General features: G+C 39.6%; 2 protein-coding genes across 2 annotated transcripts; both read left to right on the forward strand.

The window, feature by feature from the left end:
- On the forward strand, positions 7,407-9,224 carry LOC105164512. The gene is made up of 3 exons (XM_011083165.1): positions 7,407-7,564; positions 7,637-7,963; positions 8,039-9,224. The coding sequence occupies exons 1-3, from the start codon at positions 7,407-7,409 to the stop codon at positions 9,222-9,224; spliced, it is 1,671 nt and encodes a 556-aa protein (XP_011081467.1).
- On the forward strand, positions 10,576-11,754 carry LOC105164513. The gene has a single exon (XM_011083166.1). The coding sequence runs from the start codon at positions 10,576-10,578 to the stop codon at positions 11,752-11,754; it is 1,179 nt and encodes a 392-aa protein (XP_011081468.1).

The raw sequence follows: 21,894 nt of genomic DNA on the forward strand, positions 1-21,894 counted from the left end.
GGGGAGAATATGATTGGTGGAGGTGGATTTGGTGTTGGGAGGGGAATGCAGGATATGTGGATGGGAGGACCAATGATGATGGGGCCAAGGGGTGTTGGGCCAAGAGTGATGGGGATGATATGGGTGCCAAGAGGTGTGGGGGTGCCGCCCCCAATGCATAGGCCATCTCCAATGGCCCTTAGTGGGCTGCAAGGTGTGGGAGGAAATGCCCTTGCGTTAAAATCGAGGACGGAGGAGGATGATATGAAGGATCTTGAGGCTTTATTGAATAAGAAGAGTTTTAAGGAAATGCAGAAGTCAAAAACGGGAGAGGAGCTTTTGGACCTCATCCACGAAGGTGAGAAATAGGGTGTCCCTTCACAGACACAGTGATGGCAGACGATTTTCCAACAAATTGTCGTACCACGACCATTGCTGAATACGATGGTACAACTGACCCGCAGGAGCATCTCTCGCGCATAGAAAATGCAACCCTCCTCCACAAGTGCACGGACAGGATCAAATGCCTGTTTTCCTCACCACCTTTGTTAAGGTAGCTCAACAATGGTTTAAATAATTACCCGTAGGTGCAATAAAAAGTTTCCAGGAATTCTGATCTCTGTTTTTTCACCAGTTTGCCAATATTCAAAAGCTTCAAAAAATGCAACTTAGTTTCTTTGGTTTTAGACAGAGGAAGAATGGACCTTTGGAGGGGTACCTCCAAAGGTTCAACGCAGCCTACCTTGGAGGTGCTCTTGCTACCCAAGAAGTAAAAACTAGTGCTTTCGCTCAGGGGCTTTTGGAGCAGACTTCTTAAAGTCCTTGGCTAAGAATTCCGTATCCAAGTTAGATACCCTTCTAGCTCGCGCCATAAAAATACATCAATATGATGGATGCCCAAGCCTTCAAGAGGGAGATCCATGGGGAAAAGAAAAAAGAAGCCCCTCTAAGAAACCGCAAAGTAATTTTCGAGACAAAAAGCCATCATTCCAGAAAATTAATGTAGTGTACACCCCGTTGACCGTACCAATCAACCATGCTCTCATGGCGGTGGTAGGAAAATGCTTGTCCTAAATTGCGAATGATGGCCCCCATCGCCCTAAATCTGACGAATTCTATCATTTCCATAATGATTATAGTCATACCACCGAAGAATGTCGGCACCTCAAGAATGAAATTGAAAGACTTATCCAAAATGTATACCCGCAGGAATATGTGCATTGGGAAAACCAGAGGAACAGGACCATATCAGAAGCAGGAAGATGACAAAAGGAAGTGAAAGTCTCTAGCCCAGAACCCCTCCCCAAGGAATGATCCAGACATGCTCCTCGGAGCAGAACTGAGATCAATGACCCCCTTGCATAGGAATCATACGAATGATAGCTGGAGGGCCTATTGGGGGTGATTCTCACCATGCTAGAAAGTCTCAAGTAAGAGAAGTGCATGATATAACCTTCAAGGAGGTACTGGAGGTGGAGACGATGGAAGATACCCCCCTCATCCAGTTTGGATGAGCAGAACGATTAGGATCTAAAACTTTCCATAATGATGCTTTAGTCATCACTGCCACACTAGCCAATTATGAATTGGGGCAAATTTTCATAGATTTCTGAAGCTCAATTGATATGCTATTTGGGGAAGCTTGCATCCAGATGCAGTAGGGGGCTACCCCCCTAAAGAACGTGAATACCTATATGCCTTCGTGGGGTAGGTAGTCCATTCGCAAGGCACGACTTCACTCCCCTTGACCCTAGGGGTCGGGTCTATTCGGAAAACATGTTTCCTAAAGTTCCTGGTGGTGGATGTACTCTCTGCCTATAACCTTGTCTTTAGAAGACCTACCCTCAATGCTTTTCAAGACGTAGTCTTTACTTATCATATAAAGATTAAATTCCCCGCACATGAGGACCTAGGAGAATTGCAAGGGGACCCCCTTAAGTGACGCAAATGCTACATAGAGGCTGTACACAAAGGGCAGAAGAGAAACAAAAATGAGGTGTTTAAGGGGGCACCCCCAAGCAAGCGAGGGAAAGAAGCTGAGTTGGTGGGGGAAGCAAAAGAAGGTGAGGGGGCGCCTTCCAAAGTTCAACCAGCTGACAAATTGTTAAACATTGAACTCGTGCTTGGGGATCTGGAGAAAATTACTCAAATTTATTACCAAATACAGGATAGAGTTCGGGAAGAAGTAATTCAATGCATACGCTGGAATGCAGGCATCTTCACATGGACCCCCTCAAGACTTGGAAGGGATCGACCTAAACACTATTACCCATCATCTCAATATCGATCCCAACATCAAATCAGTTGAACAAAAGAAAAGACATTTCGAACCTAAGAAAGATAAGATTATCTAAGTCTAGATGGTTAAATTGATGACAGCATAACACGTCAAGGAGATTCAGTTCCCTGAGTAGCTATCCAATGTGGTTTTGGTACCTATGCCTGGAGGAAAATAGAGAATGTGCATTAACTTCAGAATAAAACATGTGCTAAAGACTTTTATCCCGTACCCCAAATCGATCAACTAATTGACTCTATCTTGGGGTGTGAACTACTAAGCATGATGGACGCCTTAGCAATCAGGTTATGGTGGCTCCTGAAGATCATAAGAGGGTCAATTTCATCAATTCTTTTGGCAAGATTTTGTTATGTGGCTATGCCATTCGGCTTAAAAAATGCAGGAGCTACCTACAAGCTTTTGGTAGACAAGATATTTCGTCCACAAATATGGAGGAACATCGAAGTTTACGTGAATAATATATTTGTAAAAAGTGAGAAGGCCAGAAACCACACCACGGACCTCGAAGGGATGTTTTCTATCTTGAATCAGTATCGATTAAAGCTAAATATAGGAAAATGTGCATTTGGAGTACGAGCAGGGTGTTACCTCGGAATCATGGTAACTCAAAGAGGAATCGAGGTCAACCCTCTCAAGATTAAAGCCATCTTAGACATTAAGGCACCAACCAACATTAATGAAGCACAGAGACTAACTGGAAGATAGCTGCGCTCAGTCACCTTTTTCCCAAAGCAACAAAAAAGAGTTTGCCCTTCTTAAACATTAGAGACATCTCGTGAACAACGTGGCCTTACAGACCCTGCCTCGCCAACTTCGCGCCCAACATTTCTTTAAAGTGCACAAAGACGTAGTGACGCAATGGGAATGAGTTAATGCCCATCATTTCTCCATGAGTTGCAGACAAAGATTTTAACTCAGAATCTGTCACTTTAGGTGATAAATTGCCGATCCACAAGTTGTTGGATGGATGAATCTCCCGCTGCAAATATTTGACAGTCATATCGTGGTTCTATGTAGTTTTCGCCGCTGATTTTACAGGTGGTGCCTTAAATGGCTCAAGTAAAGAGAACAAAAAAAATAATGGATCGTCGGAGGTTCGATGTGAATGAAATGCTGAATGAAAAGAGATTTGTGTGCAATTGGGATATGGTGGAGTGAGGTTTTGTAAGTGTATGAGTGGGGTGGTTACTGCAATATTTTATTGAATTTGTCTGAATTTAATGAAATTTAGTGGCTCTTGGTTGTATAGTGTATTATTTGGAAATATGATAACTTTTATCCTGAATTATCTTAAAATTCTAAATTGGTTCTATTACTTAATAATATTTATTAGACTTGTCCTCTATAAACACTAGAAAATTAGTATGGCATTACATTATAGGGTTTAATACAATTTCCGTCCTATGGTATGATACTTGAATAAATTACCCCTCTATGAAAGAAGAATCAAATTACCTCCCTATATTTTTTAAAAATAAATCAATTTACATCTGTGTCTAAAGTGGTAAATTATTTTATTTTAAAAAATATAAGGAGGTACTTTGCAAATGTTTTTTATAAGGAATAATTTATTCATTTGCTAAAGTTTATATCCATACTTTATGATTGTATTATGATAAATTTATTAATCTTTTTACTATTATTATTACTCTTCTTGTTATATATTGCCAGAACCGATCAATTCTATGTGATTTACTGCTTAAAATCTTTCATTATTTTATTGATTCTATGCAACTTGTTGTTGAAAAATCCTCCTAAAATCTCTTATAATAGTTAAACTTATGTCAAGTTTTGAATTCCTGACTAACTTCTAAACTTTTGGTCAACGATGTCTTAGCCTATCAGTCATAGGTGAGCTAGGTTTCATGAATAAGTAGGTGATGGATTCGAATCCCACCGAACAAGTGAGTATATGACTCACTTTATGTGAATTTATTATAATTTATTTTATTATTCTTTGTTATATTATTATAGGAATCGAATATTGATATATTGTCAAACTAATCAATTTATCAAAATATTGATGTTATCATGTGATTATGGGTGAATTTAAGGTAGGCTCTTTTGAGGTAATGGGTATTCCTAAGTGCCCTTATCACTTTCATGCACCAATCTTACAAAAATGCGGAATCAAATGTATTACCTCTTTTCTCAACTTCCAACTTTCATGTTTCTTTTTCTTCTCCCACTTTGTCAACTACTTACACATTTTGTCTTTTTAATATTATTTATTTGTTTAATTAAAATATTATTTATATTTTTAAATAAATTACACACACATTTAGATGTGCAACACACACTAATCTATACCGTTATATAATTGAAGAGCACCCAGTTGGTGTCTTCAATTTATTAGTATGTTAATTTTTATTTTTCTAATATTTAATTAATTTCTTTTTTATTTTCTCAACTCCCACATCTCTTTTTATTTTTTTTTATTTTCTGTACTTTTTAATATTTTATTAATCTAATTAATATATTTTTAAAATAATAAAATATCAAACTGATTGTGCATGCATACGTGAGTGTGCCATATATGCTCGTTATATATAATTGAAAAGCTATTGGTAGGTGAGTATTTGTGATCGAATATTAGTTTCCTTAATTTTCAGACTCCATCTTATGATTTTCAAACTTTTCGTATTTAGTTTCCAAAATATGCATTTTGAAAATATTTATGGTAAATAACAATATTTAATAAAGATGAATGATATATTTTCTAACAAAACCTAAAATAATTTGTTCTTTCCTTATTTTTCAAATTTTAAATTTGATAAGTTTGTATCAATGTCTTTTCATTATAATAGGTTATGTCTTAATTATTTATACATATATATATAGGCAGATATGATAAAAGAAGACTTTCATTGCTTTTTACTTCTTTTGTTATCAATTTTTATTTTATGAGTTCATGAAATATGTGGTTTTTGTGTTAATTACAATTATTTTGGTTTAATTTGTATTTATCATTTTTTATGAATTCATGAATTTCTTATGTTCGAAATTTTTATTATTGATTTTTAATTTCTTTTACTATCAATTTTCATTTCATGAGATCAATAAAGATCAAAAATTTTTTCATTGCTTTTTTACTTTTTTTTATTACCATTTTTTGTTTTATGAGTTCATGAAATATATGATTTTTGTATTAATTATAATAATTGTGGTTTAGTTTGTATTTATCATTTTTTTATAAGTTCATAAAACTTATCTTCAAATTTTTTTCATTATCAATTTTCGTTTCATGAAGTAATGAAAGATCAACATTTTTTATTGTTTTTAATTTTTTATTATCATTTTTTTTGGTAAAGGTAAATTGCATTAAGAAAAATCATAATGTACAGTCATATGGCTGATGTTGTGTGCCATGGAATTTGTCATAATCTATACAAGGCTATCGTATAAATTTTATTCGGCAACTCTGCACTAAGTATACGTAATCTAATTTCGTCTAGAATAATCTTAGCGACTGTCGACGGATCTCAATTCAATTGCTGAAATTTTCTTCTATTGCGCTCCTGCCAAATCCAAACCCTATTCTCTCATCCTTCTTGTTCGCTGACTGTAACCCACTTCCCTTCTCCTCTCAAATCCCCTTTGATATTCTTACCTTATTCTTCGCTGAATTCAATGGGACATTTCCTTAGCCAACACATTGGCTATTGGAAAGCCAGTAATGTTTTCCTTCTACGGGTTCCCTTAATCCTTTTAAAAGGGGGTGTCTCTTCTCGGTCTTAATACACTGTAACCCGAATAATCTTTCTCCCCATTCTCAACCAGTGTCAGCTACATCCTATATAACTGATTAATTGTTCATGAGCAAAAGGACCATTCCCCCTCTTCCATGCGGGAACCCAAAAATCAAGGTGTTGCTACAGAAACTACTATGAAAAATGAAAAAAGGATTCAAAAAATAAGATTAACACAATTAAAAAGGAGGAACCATGGTCTTCTGTGGCTTTGATACAATCTATGAGTTGAAAATTAAAAATGAAAATAATGAAATTTGTATTATCCAATGGGTTTATTTTACGTTCAAATGATGCTGAATTTATTCTGACGTGGATGAGTACCTGTACATGTTTACATCTAATGTTGATATTCCACAATGAATATTGGACATGTTAAGTACATATAATATATCATATTATAACTAAAACCTTAATTCTTCAATAGATTTCTTTATATATGTATATACACACACGTATACCCGTATGTAAACACCATAGCTTTAACATAGAACCTAAAATACAGAATTGTGAGTTGAGGAATAGTTGATGGGAATAGTGTATTTCATTCCAAAAAGGATGTTCCAGATCCATGTACTTTAAGAACTGGCGTATCAGCTCTATAAGAGGAAAGATACATATTAAGAAATAATCAAATGCAAGCAAAGAAATGTTGAGAGATGAGCTTCTTCAGTTCCGTAACTGTACTATGAATAGTAGCACGTCCACTATTAAGCCATCACTTTTCAGACATCCATCACTTTTCAGCCAGATAACTTTTCCTAGTAAAAGAATCAGCTGGGGCTGCTTTGATGGTTGAAGGTAAATCATTGACGAGGAGAATTACATAATTATAAAAATACCCTCCATTTTTAGCAAATTACTGACATTCTATGATTGCATCCTATGATTGTGCAAGAGGGCCCATTGCGCAGGTGCAGCAGCGGCGGTGGCAGATCTGACAGAGGGTGACGTGGCACGCTTTCATTCGAGCCACGTTTCGCCCATATAGAGGGTACCGTACAAGTATAAATACCCTCATTTATGATATTTTAAAGACGTTTTCATCACTTACTTTTACCGCCATATTTGTGTTATGTTTCGATCTCATTTTCGACCCCACCTTTTCTAACTTAAGCATCAGAGGGCCATCGCCGAGGGCTTCTCGGCTAGCCTTACGTTTGCTGTGTTCTCAGGATCCACTCCAGGTAGCTTAAAAGAAGGATTTAGCGATCACGACACGGCGATCCGACCTTGCGACCCCAATCCAGAAATCCTAATTTTGAGCGACCTACATCATTTAGCGCCGTCTGTGGGAAATTGAGAGCAAACTGAAAATGGAAGGGTCATCACGATGGGATTAACCAGTAGAGGAGACTCCAAGGAAAGGAGAGGAGAGGATGGTGCAGATGACCAGGGAAGAACTACAACGTATGATCGATGAGGCGAGCAGGAAAGCCATTGTTGAGTATGAGCGCAGGACAGTGACCCCCGCTAGAGAAGGGGATAAGCGGCAGCTGTTTCAGGAGATAGAGGCGGAACAAAGGAGAGAGGTCTCGTGAGCATCTGAAAAAGGTCCCAAGAGAACCTTATCAAATGAAGTAACTAGCAAAAGAACATTGGTTAGCAGAAAAACCGCCAGTAGACAACCGGCTATATCGCGAGCGGAGGTAGACAGTGTTCGGAAGCAGATTGAGCAACTGGGGAAGCAAATTGAAGAATTGAAGAAGAGGGGAGAGCTAGTGTCGCAAAATAGAAGCTCGCCCTTCACAAACCAAATTTTGTTGGAAGTTATAGATAGCAGTTTTCGATTCCCGGATCTACCCAAGTACGATGGGAGTAAGGATTCGAGGGAACATGTCGCTGCTTTCGATCTGGTTATGAATCTTTATGGCCAAACAGACCCGATCAAGGCAAAGCTATTTGTCACTACTTTGAAGGGCAAGGCTCAGGAATGGTTCACGAGCCTAGGTAGTGAAACGATTGATTCCTATGAACAATTAATTCACTAGTTTTCTTTTCATTTTGCCAGCAAGAGAAAGGCGAAGCGATCGGCCACCCACCTGTTCACAATTAGACAGTGGGAGGATGAAACATTAAAGGCTTTCATGGGACGATTCAATAACGAGGTGTTGGAGGTCCAAGATTTGAGGATCGACATGATGGTGAGCATTTTGATCCATGGTTTACAGAAAGGTCCTTTCGCATCGGCATTGGCACGCGACCCGCCAACGGGAACAGAACAGTTGATGGAAATGGCTCAGAAGTATATCGATAAAGAAGAGATGAACGCTATGAAAGATAATGATTGGACAAGGGATCCTGGGAGATCGAGAGGAGAAAGATCGCGAGAAGGTAAACAACGATCTAAGAGAGATCGCGAACGAAAGGGACCTTACGTGCCTCGATATCATAGATACACTCTCCTGACGACCACCAGAGAAAAAATGATGATGATGGTCGAGAAGGAGGGCCTCCTGCAATGGCCGGGAAAGATGCGCGACACCCAGACCAAGAGAAACTCCAATAAATATTGCAGATTCCACAAAGACAAAGGGCATAACACGAAAGATTGCTACCAGTTGAGAGACGAGATCGAACGACTGGTAAGGCAAGGTTATTTTAAACACTTGATTGATAGGAGATCAGAGGCGGGAGGTCGCAGTAGGTCGCGGAGTCGCGAAAGGCATCAGAGGGATGAAGCAGGAGGAAGTGGAGCACGAGATAACGCACCCACAAAAGGCGTCATTCACACTATATCTGGTGGACCCACGAATGGGGGTTCAGCGAGGGCAAGGAGAAAATACGCGAGAGAAAGCAAGCTCAAGCACAGTGAGCTAATGATGCAGGTGGAAAAACAGGACAACATCGTCTTTGGAGACGAGGATTTGAGTTCCGATACGCTCGACCAGAATGACCCTATGGTCATAAAAATGGACATCGCGAATTATCAGGTACACAAGGTGTTGATTGATAATGGTAGTTTTGTTGATATTATTTTTAGTGATGTCCTCAGGAAAATGGATTTGGGAAATGTGAGATTGAAGCCCGTATGGACACCCTTGGTCGGATTTGGAGGCAGTGAGGTCGTCCTAGAAGGTGTAATTGAGCTGCCCGTTTCGTTGGGGGAAGAACCCAAGAGAAAAACATGCATGGTCCAATTCCGGTGGTCGACAACCCATTCGCGTATAATGTTGTATAGGGACGACCAGGGTTGAACAAGTTTAGAGCAGTGGTGTCCACATATCATTTGAAGATGAAGTTTCCAACACCACAGGGAGTCGAAGAGGTTAAATGCGATCAACGAATAGCTCGACAATGCTACAACTTAGCTGTGAAGCAAGGAGAGCTAAAGAAAGAAAAAAGAAAGGAGGAATTGAACCGAGGAGAGGAGGCGAAGCGAGGAAAAATGGAAAGGATTGAACCGTCAGAAGAATATAAGGAGGTGGAGTTAATTTCAGGAAATTTTCAAAAATTGACCTGTATTGGGTCGCAGATGACTACAGAGATAGAGACAATGATGATTGATTTCCTGCGGAGCAATAGCGACCTATTTGCGTGGAGCCCATATGACTTTCAAGGTATCAATCTTGAGATTATTGTTCATAGGCTTAATATCGACCCGCAGGTTAAGCCAGTGAAGCAGAAAAAGAGAGTGTTGGGGATCGAGAGGAACAAGATCATCGAGGAAGAGGTCGGTAAGCTGCTGCAAGCAGGGTTCGTTAGAGAAATTCAGTACACGACCTGGTTATTAAACGTTGTGATTGTTCCGAAGGCGGCAGGGAAATGGAGAATGTGTACAGATTACACGGATCTTAATAAGGCTTGCCCAAAAGATCCATACCCGCTTCCGAGGATTGATCTACTGGTAGATTCGATGGCAGGGTGTGCACTGTTCAGTATGATGGACGCTTATCAGGGCTACCATCAAATTTTTATGGCCAAGGAAGATGCAGAGAAGACCGCGTTCGTGACTGAAAAAGGGGTGTATTGCTATAATGTAATGCCATTTGGATTGAAGAATGCAGGAGCGACCTACCAAAGATTGGTCAGCCGTATGTTCAAGGATCATATCGGGAGTACGATGGAAGTATATGTTGATGATATGCTAGTTAAAAGCAAGCAGGAGGGCGATCATTTAGCAAACTTGCGAACAGCTTTCGACATCATGCGATCTTATGGTATGAAGCTAAATCCATCAAAGCGCACATTTGGGGTACGAGGAGGTAAGTTTCTGGGGTACATGGTTAGCGAGTGGGGCATTGAGGCCAATCCAAGAAAAAATCAAAGCGATCATGCAGCTGGGATCGCCAAAATCGATAAAAGAGGTGCAACAATTGATGGGAAAGGTCGCCTGGCTAAATCGTTTCATAGCCAGGTTTGCTGATCGAAACATACCTTTCTTCAAAGTTTTGCGGAAGGCAAATAATTTTGAATGGAACAAAGAATGCGAACAAGCTCTTCAGGAGCTGAAATTGTATCTAACCACCCCACCATTGTTTTCTAATCCCATGGTGGGTGAAAAATTTGTATGTATATTTGGCTGTTTCAGATTATGCGGTAAGTTCGATGCTGGTTCGCGAGGAGAATGGCAAGCAAAACCCGGTTTATTATGTAAGCAAGATGCTACAAGGGGCAGAAAAGAAATACATCCAGATCGAGAAGCTAGCATTGGCTTTGGTGATCACAACAAGAAAACTGCAACCTTATTTCCAATCCCACCCCATTGTTGTATTGACTAATCATCCTTTGAAGCAGGTTATGTCCAAGCCGGATACATCTGGTAGGATGATCAAATGGGCAGTGGAGTTAGGAGAGTTCGATATCGAGTTTCAGACAAGGAATGCGATAAAGGCGCAAGTGTTTGCTGACTTCCTGGTCGAGTTCGAGGGAGAACAACCAGAGAAAGAGGAGCGGTGGCTCTTACATGTAGATGGATCCTCGACCTCAAAAAATGGAGTGGCCGGCATTTACTTGCAAGGACCGGATGGAGTTGAGATCGAGATCGCGGTGAGGTTAAATTTCCCAGCCACAAACAATGAAGCCGAATACGAGGCTCTGATTCAAGGATTGCAGATAACACTAGACAGAGGAATAAGGCAAGTAGACGTATATACGGACTCACAACTTGTCGCGATGCAGGTACAAGCTACTTATGAAATGTGCGAGTGGTCCATGACACAATACTTGGCAAGGGTGAAGGATATGATGAAGAAGTCTGATCGATGTACGATCATTCAGATTCCGAGGGATGAAAACATGCGAGCAGATGCCCTGTCCAGATTTGGATCGTTGGTTGAAGGAATTAAGGAGAGAAAGATCACGGTCATGGTAAAATCTAAACCAATAATAGATGAAGCAGAGGTTCACGTGGTTGAGACGGCTGATTCATGGAAAACACCCTTTGTTCGATATTTGAAGCACGGGGAACTACCCAGTGATGCGATCACTGCCAAAAGACTACAGTTTAAGGCAAACCGTTTTACCATGATTGGTGACGATCTCTACAAAAGAACTCCGGAGGGTATTTTATTGAAGTGCCTGGACGCGGAGAGGGCACAATACGTTATGAAAGAGATACATGAAGGCAGTTGCGGAAATCATTCGGGAGGAAGATCTTTGGCTCAAAAAATCATAAGGCAAGGTTATTTCTGGCCTACGATCGTGGAGGATTCGCTAGAAAATGCAAAAGTTGCCAGAAGTACGCCGGACTGTTGTATTCTCCTGCGACCCCGCTGGAGCCTTTGAAGGTCGCATGCCCTTTTGATCAGTGGGGAATCGACATCGTGGGTCTGTTTCCTTAGGCAGCGGCACAGAAAAAATTTCTGATTGTGGCGGTCGAGTATTTTTTCAAGTGAGTCGAGGCCGAAGCTCTAGTAAAAATCTCCAAAAAAGAGGTAATTAATTTCATTTGGAAGAATATCATTTGCAGGTTCGGAATCCCTCGCATCCTTATGTCGGATAATGGAACCTAGTTCCAAGGAAAGAGGATCGTGGCATGGTGCAAAGAGCTAAAAATCCAACAGAATTTCACGGCGGTTGGGAATCCACAGGCAAATGGTCAGGCTGAGGTCACGAACCGTACCCTATTGCAATATCTGAAGACTAGATTGAAAGGAGTTAAGGGGGCCTGGGTCGAAGAATTGCCTGGAGTACTCTGGGCATATCGAACGACCCCGCGAACGGCGACCGGTGAGACCCTATTTTGTTTGGTATACGGCAGTGAAGCCATCATACCTGCGGAGATTGGTGAAGAAACTGCTCGAGTCACCCAATATACAGCAAAGAAAATTCTCAGGAACGAGCATTTGACCTGACCATGATAGAAGAACGAAGAGATCGTGCTTATGTGAAGATATTGCGCTATAAAAGTATAATGACCCGAAATTATAATCGTCGAGTACGACCGAGAAATTTTCAAGTCGGTGACCTTGTCTTGAAAAAAGTGGAAGTGTGGAAACATGTTGGGAAACTCGACCCGACCTGAGAAGACCCGTATAAGGTCGAGGAGATCCGAAGAAAAGGGACATACATCTTGCAAGATTTAGAAGGGAAGAATCTACCGCGACCATGGAATATTCATAACTTGAAGAAATTTTATGCTTGAACACGTGTAAGCGATGTAGTAGAAATTTTACCTTAAAAAAGGTTTTTGTATTCGTCTGAAAAAGACGACCGGGAAAAGGTTCTGTACTTGTCTGAAAAAGACACTGCCAAGTCTGAAAAAGACGACCTGAAAAAGGTCATTTTGCATCTACCATCTCATTAAATTCATGCAAAGTTGACTAACCTAAAAGGTTCATAAGCGATCTGGGAAAATTTTGCATTATTCCTAACCTACAAAGGTTCATAAGCGATCTGAAAAAGAAGGCAGGATTTCTAACCTAAAAAGGTTCATAAGCGATCTGAAAAAGAACGCAGGATTTCTAACCTAAAAAGGTTCATAAACGATTTGAAAAAGAACACAGGATTTCTTAACCTACAAAGGTTCATAAGCGATCTGAAAAAGAACGCAGGATTTCTTAAACATGAAAAAGGTTCATAAGCGATCTGAAAAGAACGCAGGACTTCCTAACCTGAAAAAGAGCTTCTTTAGCGATCGAAAAATTTATTTATACTGAGGGCTCTTCAACGATCTAAAGACTATTTATTTATTCTGAACAACATGCATGAACTTTATGAAAATCTTACAAAACGACCCGAAGAGATTATCGGTATTCTGAAAGTTTCCTCCAAGTATATAAAGCACATAATTGCTAGGAGTTCGAATAATCAAAAAGCGCTGATATCGCTTATACACTTACAAAAGATGGAAATGATCCCTAGAGTTATCCATCAGTTCAAAATAAGATCTACAAAAGCTGTTCATTCGTTAACATATATCAAGAGATAGGAAAAGGGGGTGGTAGGTCATTCATCAAAGGCAGAAATTCAGAGAATTCATCAGTGGGTTTAGGGCCTGGGGGATAAGGCTCGAGGTTTCTATCCAGGGAGACATCAAGCTGTTCCAGGTCGAAACTCTCGGCAAACCCATCAAGCTTTTGGATTTGGCCTTGGCACTTTTCAAATCCTTCGATCATTAGATCCGAAGCTTGATTCTCCACAGCTTCCCTGAAGGTCCTTGATCTCAGAAAATCCCGAGCACCGTTTAAGCGAGCTTCACTCATCATATCTTGAAATTCTCAGCTCTGCAGAAAAAGGGCTCTACCTTCCGCTATGCCTTGATCCCCACCTTCCGCTGATCTTTGTTCCCGACCGGCTTCCAAAGCAGCAGCACGATCCGCTAGAGCTGAGAGCTTGGTCTCTTCCAATTCTCTTTCAGAAATTTTCAGTTTGGAAGCGAGCTCCCTCTTCTCTTGAGATTCTGCCCGTAAGGATTCGATCAGTTCTTGCTCCTCCAGAATTTTCTTCTCCATCTCCACAGTCTTTGCCGCGAGAAGGATTTTGTCATGCCTCCACATAGAGCCTTGGAGGGAGATATGATGGGCAAAAACCATGGCCTGACAACAACAAAATTAGTACTTAGAATTTAAATTTGCAAGAGGACTGAGATTGTTTGGTTACCTGAGTCATGTTATGAGCGAAATGCTCTTCGAGGGAGGTGAGGGAGGTCTGTGCAAGGATCACTTGATCTCGTTCGAGGCAGGCCGCCTTGTAAACTTCCCATGAGTCCTGTCCAGCAAAAGTCCGAAGAACGCTGTTGTTCTTGGATATCTTCCAGTTAGGGATCCATTTTTCCCCGTACATCTTGGCCCTTTGAGCGGATGAAGGTCGCTCGTCTCTTGTCCGTTGCCACGCTGCTTGAAACGTGGCAAACTTCTTCCTGTTCTCAGGCTCGGTGACACGATCTGCAGCAAGCTTAGCCTCGAGTCGACCCTGCTTAGTCGACCTTGAAGAAGGATCACTCCTACTTTCCGTCGGCTCGGTTGGCTCTACCTCTGGGATCGGACTCCTCTTTTCCTTTTTTGACCGCGATCCTCAGAAATTTCTACCACCTCAACCCGCTCGTCCAGTGTCTGATCTCTTACTGCAGTAGGAGTTGATTGTTGTTCAGAGGCAGTAGCGTTTGGAGATGGGGTCGGGGTTGGAACCCGTTCTTTGAATTTTTCCTTTAGCTGCTGCTGTTGCCCGCTTGAGCTCACGGTCAACAAAGGGGGTTACTGTTCCCTTCTTGGCTCTGGTCTTGTTCGCAAGTCTTGCTAGCATGATTTCAGATTCTGCGAGATAATAAATTGTTAGAAGCTATTTGAGAAAAAGAAGCAAAACGAAGGAGATCTATGAAGTCACCTAAGGAACTTTTGACCGGGATAGGAGCAAGGGAGAGGCCCGCGAGCTTCAAGACCTTTTCCTGTAATAGTACTTTTGGAAGGTACCAAAACAGAGTGATATAGTTTATGAGATCGCTCTCGAACCCCTCCCCAAATGTAACAGGTTTTGGTTTAGACTCGCTCCAACCTAAGTTGAAATCCCAAGATTGCCCAGGGGGAGGTCGAAGAAAGAAATATCTATCACGCCAAGGACCAACGTTGGATCGCAGGTCGTCCAAGAAACGACAGTCCTTGCGTGCGGTTAAGTAGAACCAACCAGTCTCCCCCGACCGCTTGGAAGCAGTGATATTGTATAAAGACCAGAAATTGTCAAAGGAAGGGGGCAAGTCAAGATGTTTCATAACTATGATGAACATGAGAATATGGCTGATAGAATTGGGGGACAACTGCATGGGGCAGAGACCTAATTGGACAAGGATGTTATTTACTTCGCGGGGTAATGAAAAACGCAGACCGACATCTAAATGAAGCACGAAAAAGGCACAATAACCCTCTGGGGGCTGATGCATACGATCAAATGAACGAGGAATTTTGATATCATAATCGCAGGGATGTAATATTTTCTTTTTAATGCTACAAGAGTCGTTTTAATGATGCTCGCTATTCCTAACCATGATTTTTGTTGCATCATTTCAGTATATTTTTGAAAAACAGGGGTGTCATCGGATTCATCTATCTCTTCGGGAAGATCAGAAGGTTGAGAAATGGAAGCAGTAGGATCGCGGGAAGTGCCTGCGGTCTCCCTAGAGGAGGTTGTGGACGACCCTGACGACGAACTCGATTCTGAGTTCGTCGTGGACTCGGAAGCAGACACATGAACAGAACCGCTCCTAGACTTAGAAGACATGATATCAAAAGTTGGAACAAGAAAGGATGAAAAAATACCTGGAAAGTGGAGATAGTTCGCAGGGAGAGGTCGAATGCGATTAGTTGGAGCGGTAAAAAAGGTTCAAATGCGGGACTATATATTGGGGAATATTTGTGGCGACGCGCCATTCCACATTCCATCAGATGGAGACACGTGGCTTAGAATAGACGGCCGAGACATCCCTCCCAACGGGCATGTGACTGTTCACTTCCCTTAGTGTCATTAATGGCACTAAGAGAAGTGAGGGAGTAATGATGAGGAGAATTGCATAATTACAGAAATATCCCCCCATTTTTAGCAAATTACTAACATCCTATGACTGCATCCTATGACTGTGCAGGAGGGCCCCATTGCGCAGGTGCAGCAGCGGCGGTGGCAGATCTGACAGAGGGTGACGCGGCACGCTTTCATTGTAGCCACGTGTCGCCCATATAGAGGGTACCGTACAAGTATAAATACCCTCATTTATGATATTTTAAAAACGTTTTCATCACTTACTTTTACCGCCATATTTGTGTTCTATTTCGATCTCATTTTCGACCCCAACTTTTCTAACTTAAGCATTGGAGGGCCATCACCGAGGGCTTCTCGGCTAGTCTTACGTTTGCTGTGTTCTCAGGATCCACTCCAGGTAGCTTAAAAGAAGGATTCAGCGATCACGACCCGGCGATCCGACCTTGCGACCCCGATCCAGAATTCCTAATTTTGAGCGACCTACATCAATCATCCAGTAATCTCATTCTTGTTAAGTTAATAACATAGATCCTCTAACCAGTAGTATTCAGGCCATTTAGTAAAAAGTACATCATTTTAAGATAAAGAAGAATCAATATAAAAAGAGGCATACCATTCCCGTCCAAGTTCCATTGCACATCCAGTAACCCAAAGAAATATCAGACCATCAGTTTGTAATGCAGGAACATTAAGAGTGCGCATCTCATCATCAGCCATAGTTCCATACAGCAATTCCATATGAATATCCCAAGGAGGATCAGCCATTATAACTCCAAATTGCCCTAAAATATCCATTCGAAATGAACGTATGTCACAGTTAATCCATTGTGGCCCTCAGCTCTACTTCCAAGCAATAGTGAGCACTTTGAGGCTTCAATGGCTTGGGAGGGGGTAAAGTAGCTTGACCCATCATCATAGGTGATACGTCCGAAGTTTAATCCAGCTCATAATGGACATACTTGCATGTCTATCATCAACCCAAGTATCAGTAATTTGGTTTCAACATGTAGCCAAATAAATCTCAATAGGAAATGAAATAACAATATAAGTCTCAATAGGAAATGAAATAACAATATAAGTTTACCTTCATGTGACGGCAGGTATCAAGAAATGAACAATCCTCCAAATTCACATCAGTATGTGCAGCAACTATACGTTGAAAATGAACCTAAATCAAGTGAAAGATTTAGTAGATACGATATAATCGAAGTCACTTCTAGAATCTTTGTAGTGAAAAGGGTATATGTAAGAAACAAATCATCCAGGGTATTCTATAATTTTATACTGAAAATAAACAAATGATTGACTTCATCTACAGTAATAAGAGAGATTTCCTCCAGATAAACCCCCTTCACCAATAGAGACAGAAAAATAGCTCTACACTCACCTTTTCACAAGCAATGAAGGAACCCGATTGACGTCGGCAATCTTCTTTTGTTAATGCGGAGCAATATTCTTTCACAGAGATCCACCTTTGCTTTTGAACTAATACAAAATCAGCAGAATTTATAGTGATAGTTAGATTGATACCTGATAGACCAGCAACAAGTGGTTTCAAGAATGGTAAACAGTATGTATATGCTCCGTATAGACAAGAAAATGCGGAAGACAAAGATCCCTCTCTATGCGCGTTCTAGTTATCATAAACACACTATGCAAGTGAATTAAGTAGAAATAAAATATCAACACTTGTATCATTAAAGTAGATAGGAGATGTTTTCACCTTGCACCAAGGTGTCCCTAGCGCTACTTCAATCAAAATTTTCTAGTCTCTTATATTATTGAGTATTAGAATTTTTTGTGAAAAATCCCTTCCTGCAATAACGGGTAGGGTTTCCATAGCTTCTCTAGGGTAAACTCCAGGCTTTGTTTTGCAAATCTCTGATTCCGAATTAATATAAGTTACAAAATATTTTGTCTTATATTAACCATACATCATATCAACATATATGTATATAGAATAGGGGCTCATCATTCAATCCTTATGGTAACCCTATCAAGACTAAATTCCATTCCATTACCTTTTCTTGCCCATGGTTTATGATTTTCGAGAAAACTTAATCCCAAAGTCATACTTCCATTTTCTCATCCTGCAACATCTACAACTTTTGGAGGTGGAGCAAACATGGGATAAACACTCTTAGTGAATGGTGCTTTCATCCGGAATTTTGGGATCTGGCTAAAACTAAGCCTACTTCTACAAATCTGTAATCTTAAGATTTGTTCTTATTATTTTCTTATTATCATTCATTTTTGTGTAGTACTGGTTTGTATTAAGGAGTTTCGTACTCCACATTATTTTAATAGTTGATTAGGGTCTTGAGGTTGCCACTCCACACTTGTGCATGTGGATATTTGGGGGGTCCTATAATCAACATTCTATATCATATTGCAACTATATGTTAACTCTTGTTAATGATCACAGTAGAAGTATTTGGACTTTTCAGATGTAACATAAGTTTGAAACACTGTCCATTTTGAAAGCTTTTCATAAAATGGTACTCACACAGTTTTATAAAAATACTAAAACTATTAGAAGTGATAATGGTATTGAATATCTTAACAAAGATTGCCAAGATTTCATGAAAAATCAAGGGATTTTGTAACAAATTAAGAACATGCACTTACATCCGGCAACAAAATGGGATTGTAGAAAGAAAACATTAGTACCTTCTTGAGGTTGCTAGAGATTTGATGTTTCAATCAAATGTACCTAGCATGTTTTGGTCTGAAGCTATATTCACTGCCACCTATATGATAAATAAGTTACTTAGACCTAGATTAAAATGAAAAACTCTTTATGAAGTATTAAACAAGAAGCCTGTTGACTGTTCACATTTAAGAGTTTTTTTTCACCCTCTGTTTTGCTACTAATACCTTGTCATCTAAAGGAAAATTTTTGATACTAGGGCTATAAAATGTGTGTTTCTTGGTTATGCTCAAGTTCAAAAGGGATATAGATTGTTTGATTTAGATAAACGTACCCTATTAGTTTCAAGAGATGTCAAGTTTTATGAAAAAGTTTTTCCTTTTGCTAGGAAGCAGCTTAACACAGTTACATGTCCTTTCCCCATTATGTTTGAAGATTCAAACCTTGTATTGTCCAGCAGTTCACCTCCAGCTGGCCATGAGTCTTCCCCTTCAAACCAGTGTGAAATAAGCCTTGCTGCAGAGCCACCAATAGCTTTGAGAAAGTCCTCTAGACCTTTTTATAGGCCTTCTTGGATGCAAGACTTTTATTGTGATCTTGTCAATGATAACTGATCTTTGATTGCAAAGATCAGCTCTACACATGCTTGTTTTTTGGCTTCTCTAACCGACGTGTAGGAGCCTACCAATTTCTTCCAAGCACAACAAAGTACAGAGTAGAGAGCAGCAATGCAAAATGAATTGGAAGGTCTTAACAAAAATCAGACTTGGGAAGTCACACCTCTGCCACCAAACAAGAAAGCTATAGGATCTAGGTGAGTTTATAAGTTAAAGATGAAAGCAGATGGCACTATTGACAGCCTCATATCCATTATAAGATTGGCAATGGGGAATTAAAATATATATGGCAGGATCCTTGGCATCCTATGGGGACCTTAATAACTATATTTCCACATGGCCCCTATCACACCCACACACGGGGAGACATGCTCCTTAGAGAGGTTATTCACAATGGAGTATGACATTGGCCATTGTCTCTCACGCCCATACACACATGGACGGACATGATTATATTGGATATCATCCAAAATTTGCCTCTACTACAAGGCACACAAGATTCGATCACTCTGAGGGGAGGCCCCTACACCAATAGGAGGGTGTATGTCATATTTCGTTCTTCAGGCCCAAAAGGTAGGTTGGTATTCACTCCTTATGGGCCCATTTAAAATTTTTAGGAATTCGTTTATCTTATGACTAGCTCTACATGAACGACTCTCCACCATGGATCGTCCGTGGTTACAACATCTTAATAGAGATTGTGTTCTTTGCTCGAGGGGTACACCGGAGACTCATCAACACTTGCTATTTTCATGCCCTTACTCAAAACAGTGTATTCGAATCTTACGCAGGGAGGTCCAATTTTCATAGACAAACAGAGGATGGATGATTGATGTGATTGACATTTTTTAGGGAAAACCTACTCTCCTTGCTTATGTCTAGTGACTTTATCTCCTGCAATGCTTCCTTGAGGTTTTAATCTCTTCTTCAGATTCCACGTAGAAGCTATCACTATCGATGAGTCCTTATTGCCTGAAAGACAAAAGAGCTTTACTAAATTTTTTTTGTCTTGTATTTTCGGATGAGTTAAGTTGGCATCATCACCTTGTTTACTGTGAAAATCTATAGGAAGTATCCTGTTAAATGCCTTTTCTTTTTGCAAGACCTGTATCTCACTATCACAGTTAGTAGTAAAAATCAACATAGAATTTCAAGTATTGCTATTTTTAATAAGCCATCTGCCAACAACAGGTTGATGCAAATGATACAAGTCATCACAAGAAAAAGTGTTTTTCTTTTTAGTGATATCAAATATAACTTGTATTTCTGTCCATTTTTAAGGCATCTAATTTTTACGTTATCTACCCTAATCTCTTGAGGAGTTAAAACTTTTAACAATTCTTTCTCCCTTCTTTTGTAGCCTATTATTCTATCTTTTGAAAAGGACATTTGCTACTACAATTAGTTCTAGAGCTTAATGTTCGGTCTAAAACTGGTTGATCCTTGATTTAGATATCGACACCACCTATTCTAGATATCCTAATTGGATCTGGTGTCATAACCTTGAAAATTCCTAAAATTTTTTTTGAATCTTAATATACACTTTCCTTGGATCATATGACGTGGATTCATCTGGTGAACACTCATGCGGTATTGTGCTACTATAAATACAAGCATTTATGAATATTTGAGGGGACACATTTTTTTTTACTTTTTTTTACTGCTTTTTCTTGGTCTCATTCGATCTTAATTATTTATCACCTTCGACCTCTCATTTCTAACTTAAGCATCGAATTTCTGCAGAATTGACTAAGCGTGCCCACGCTCAGGGGAGTGGTCAACTCGAGTGAAGGAGGAAAACAAGTAATTTTCGCAAAAAAAAAAGGAATGAAGTGTTTAGGTTTAGAAAGGATTTTTTAAAACTTATCTTTTATGATTTATTTACCTTTTTATAGTTAATCATGTCAATTGACTGTGGTGCCAAATGCTAAAAGCAAATCCACAGCTTTGTTTTGTGGCTGCAATGAGCATGAATAATAGAAATGATTTTAGCCCTCTTTTTTCACCTTGTGGTGCCAAAACTTATCTAAGTAATATTATTCTTTTTATGATACCATTACTATTATTGTTTTAATAAATTGATAAATTTAAATTAATTATTAGTCTAAATTTATAAAAATATTTTATAAAACAATTCGACAAATGAATCTCTAACTTGTTATAAAATGTTGTCATGAAATTGAATGCATATAACACTCGAGAGTTTTAGAAAATATCAAAGAATTTTAGGTGTAGATTAATTAGAGATCAAAAATAATTTCATTAGTCAAGGAATTGAGTGGTAATCATATCTAGTAATATTTAGGTATCAATTTTCCAAGACCCAATAAAATTTTATTTAATCCCATTAATTAAAAAATTATGCTCAATTAAGATAAAATCACCAAGTCAACTTGCAATTCAAGGTGCAAAATACCATTTATTCCCCCAACTAAAACCTACAGGGACTCCAAAAAAGAAAAAAGAGAGAGAGAGTTTTCGTTATATTATAAATGATCACGGTTTAAAAATCGTGGTAAATCAATACTATTAAACACGGTTAAACAAAATCCAAGCTAAAACATTTTCCATGGTTTAGTTCATGGCCAGTGTTTTGGCCATACCTGCAATAACAATAAAGGTCATTTCTTAAAAGCCTTTCAGACTGCAAAGAACTCCTTCTCGTTAATATGCCACACTTGGTCTTGTTGT

The sequence above is a fragment of the Sesamum indicum genome, linkage group LG6 (genome assembly GCF_000512975.1).
Source record: "Sesamum indicum cultivar Zhongzhi No. 13 linkage group LG6, S_indicum_v1.0, whole genome shotgun sequence".
Taxonomy (NCBI): Eukaryota; Viridiplantae; Streptophyta; class Magnoliopsida; order Lamiales; family Pedaliaceae; genus Sesamum; species Sesamum indicum.

What these genes read in the sequence shown, in the direction of transcription:
- LOC105164512 (XM_011083165.1), top strand. Translation starts at nt 7,407, where the DNA reads ATGGTGCAGATGACCAGGGAAGAACTACAACGTATGATCGATGAGGCG. An exon ending in GAACAAAGGAGAGAGGTCTC is followed by an intron (nt 7,565 to 7,636) that starts GTGAGCATCTGA and finishes ATTGGTTAGCAG; the next exon opens with AAAAACCGCCAGTAGACAAC. An exon ending in AAGGGCAAGGCTCAGGAATG is followed by an intron (nt 7,964 to 8,038) that starts GTTCACGAGCCT and finishes TCATTTTGCCAG; the next exon opens with CAAGAGAAAGGCGAAGCGAT.
- LOC105164513 (XM_011083166.1), top strand. Translation starts at nt 10,576, where the DNA reads ATGCTGGTTCGCGAGGAGAATGGCAAGCAAAACCCGGTTTATTATGTA.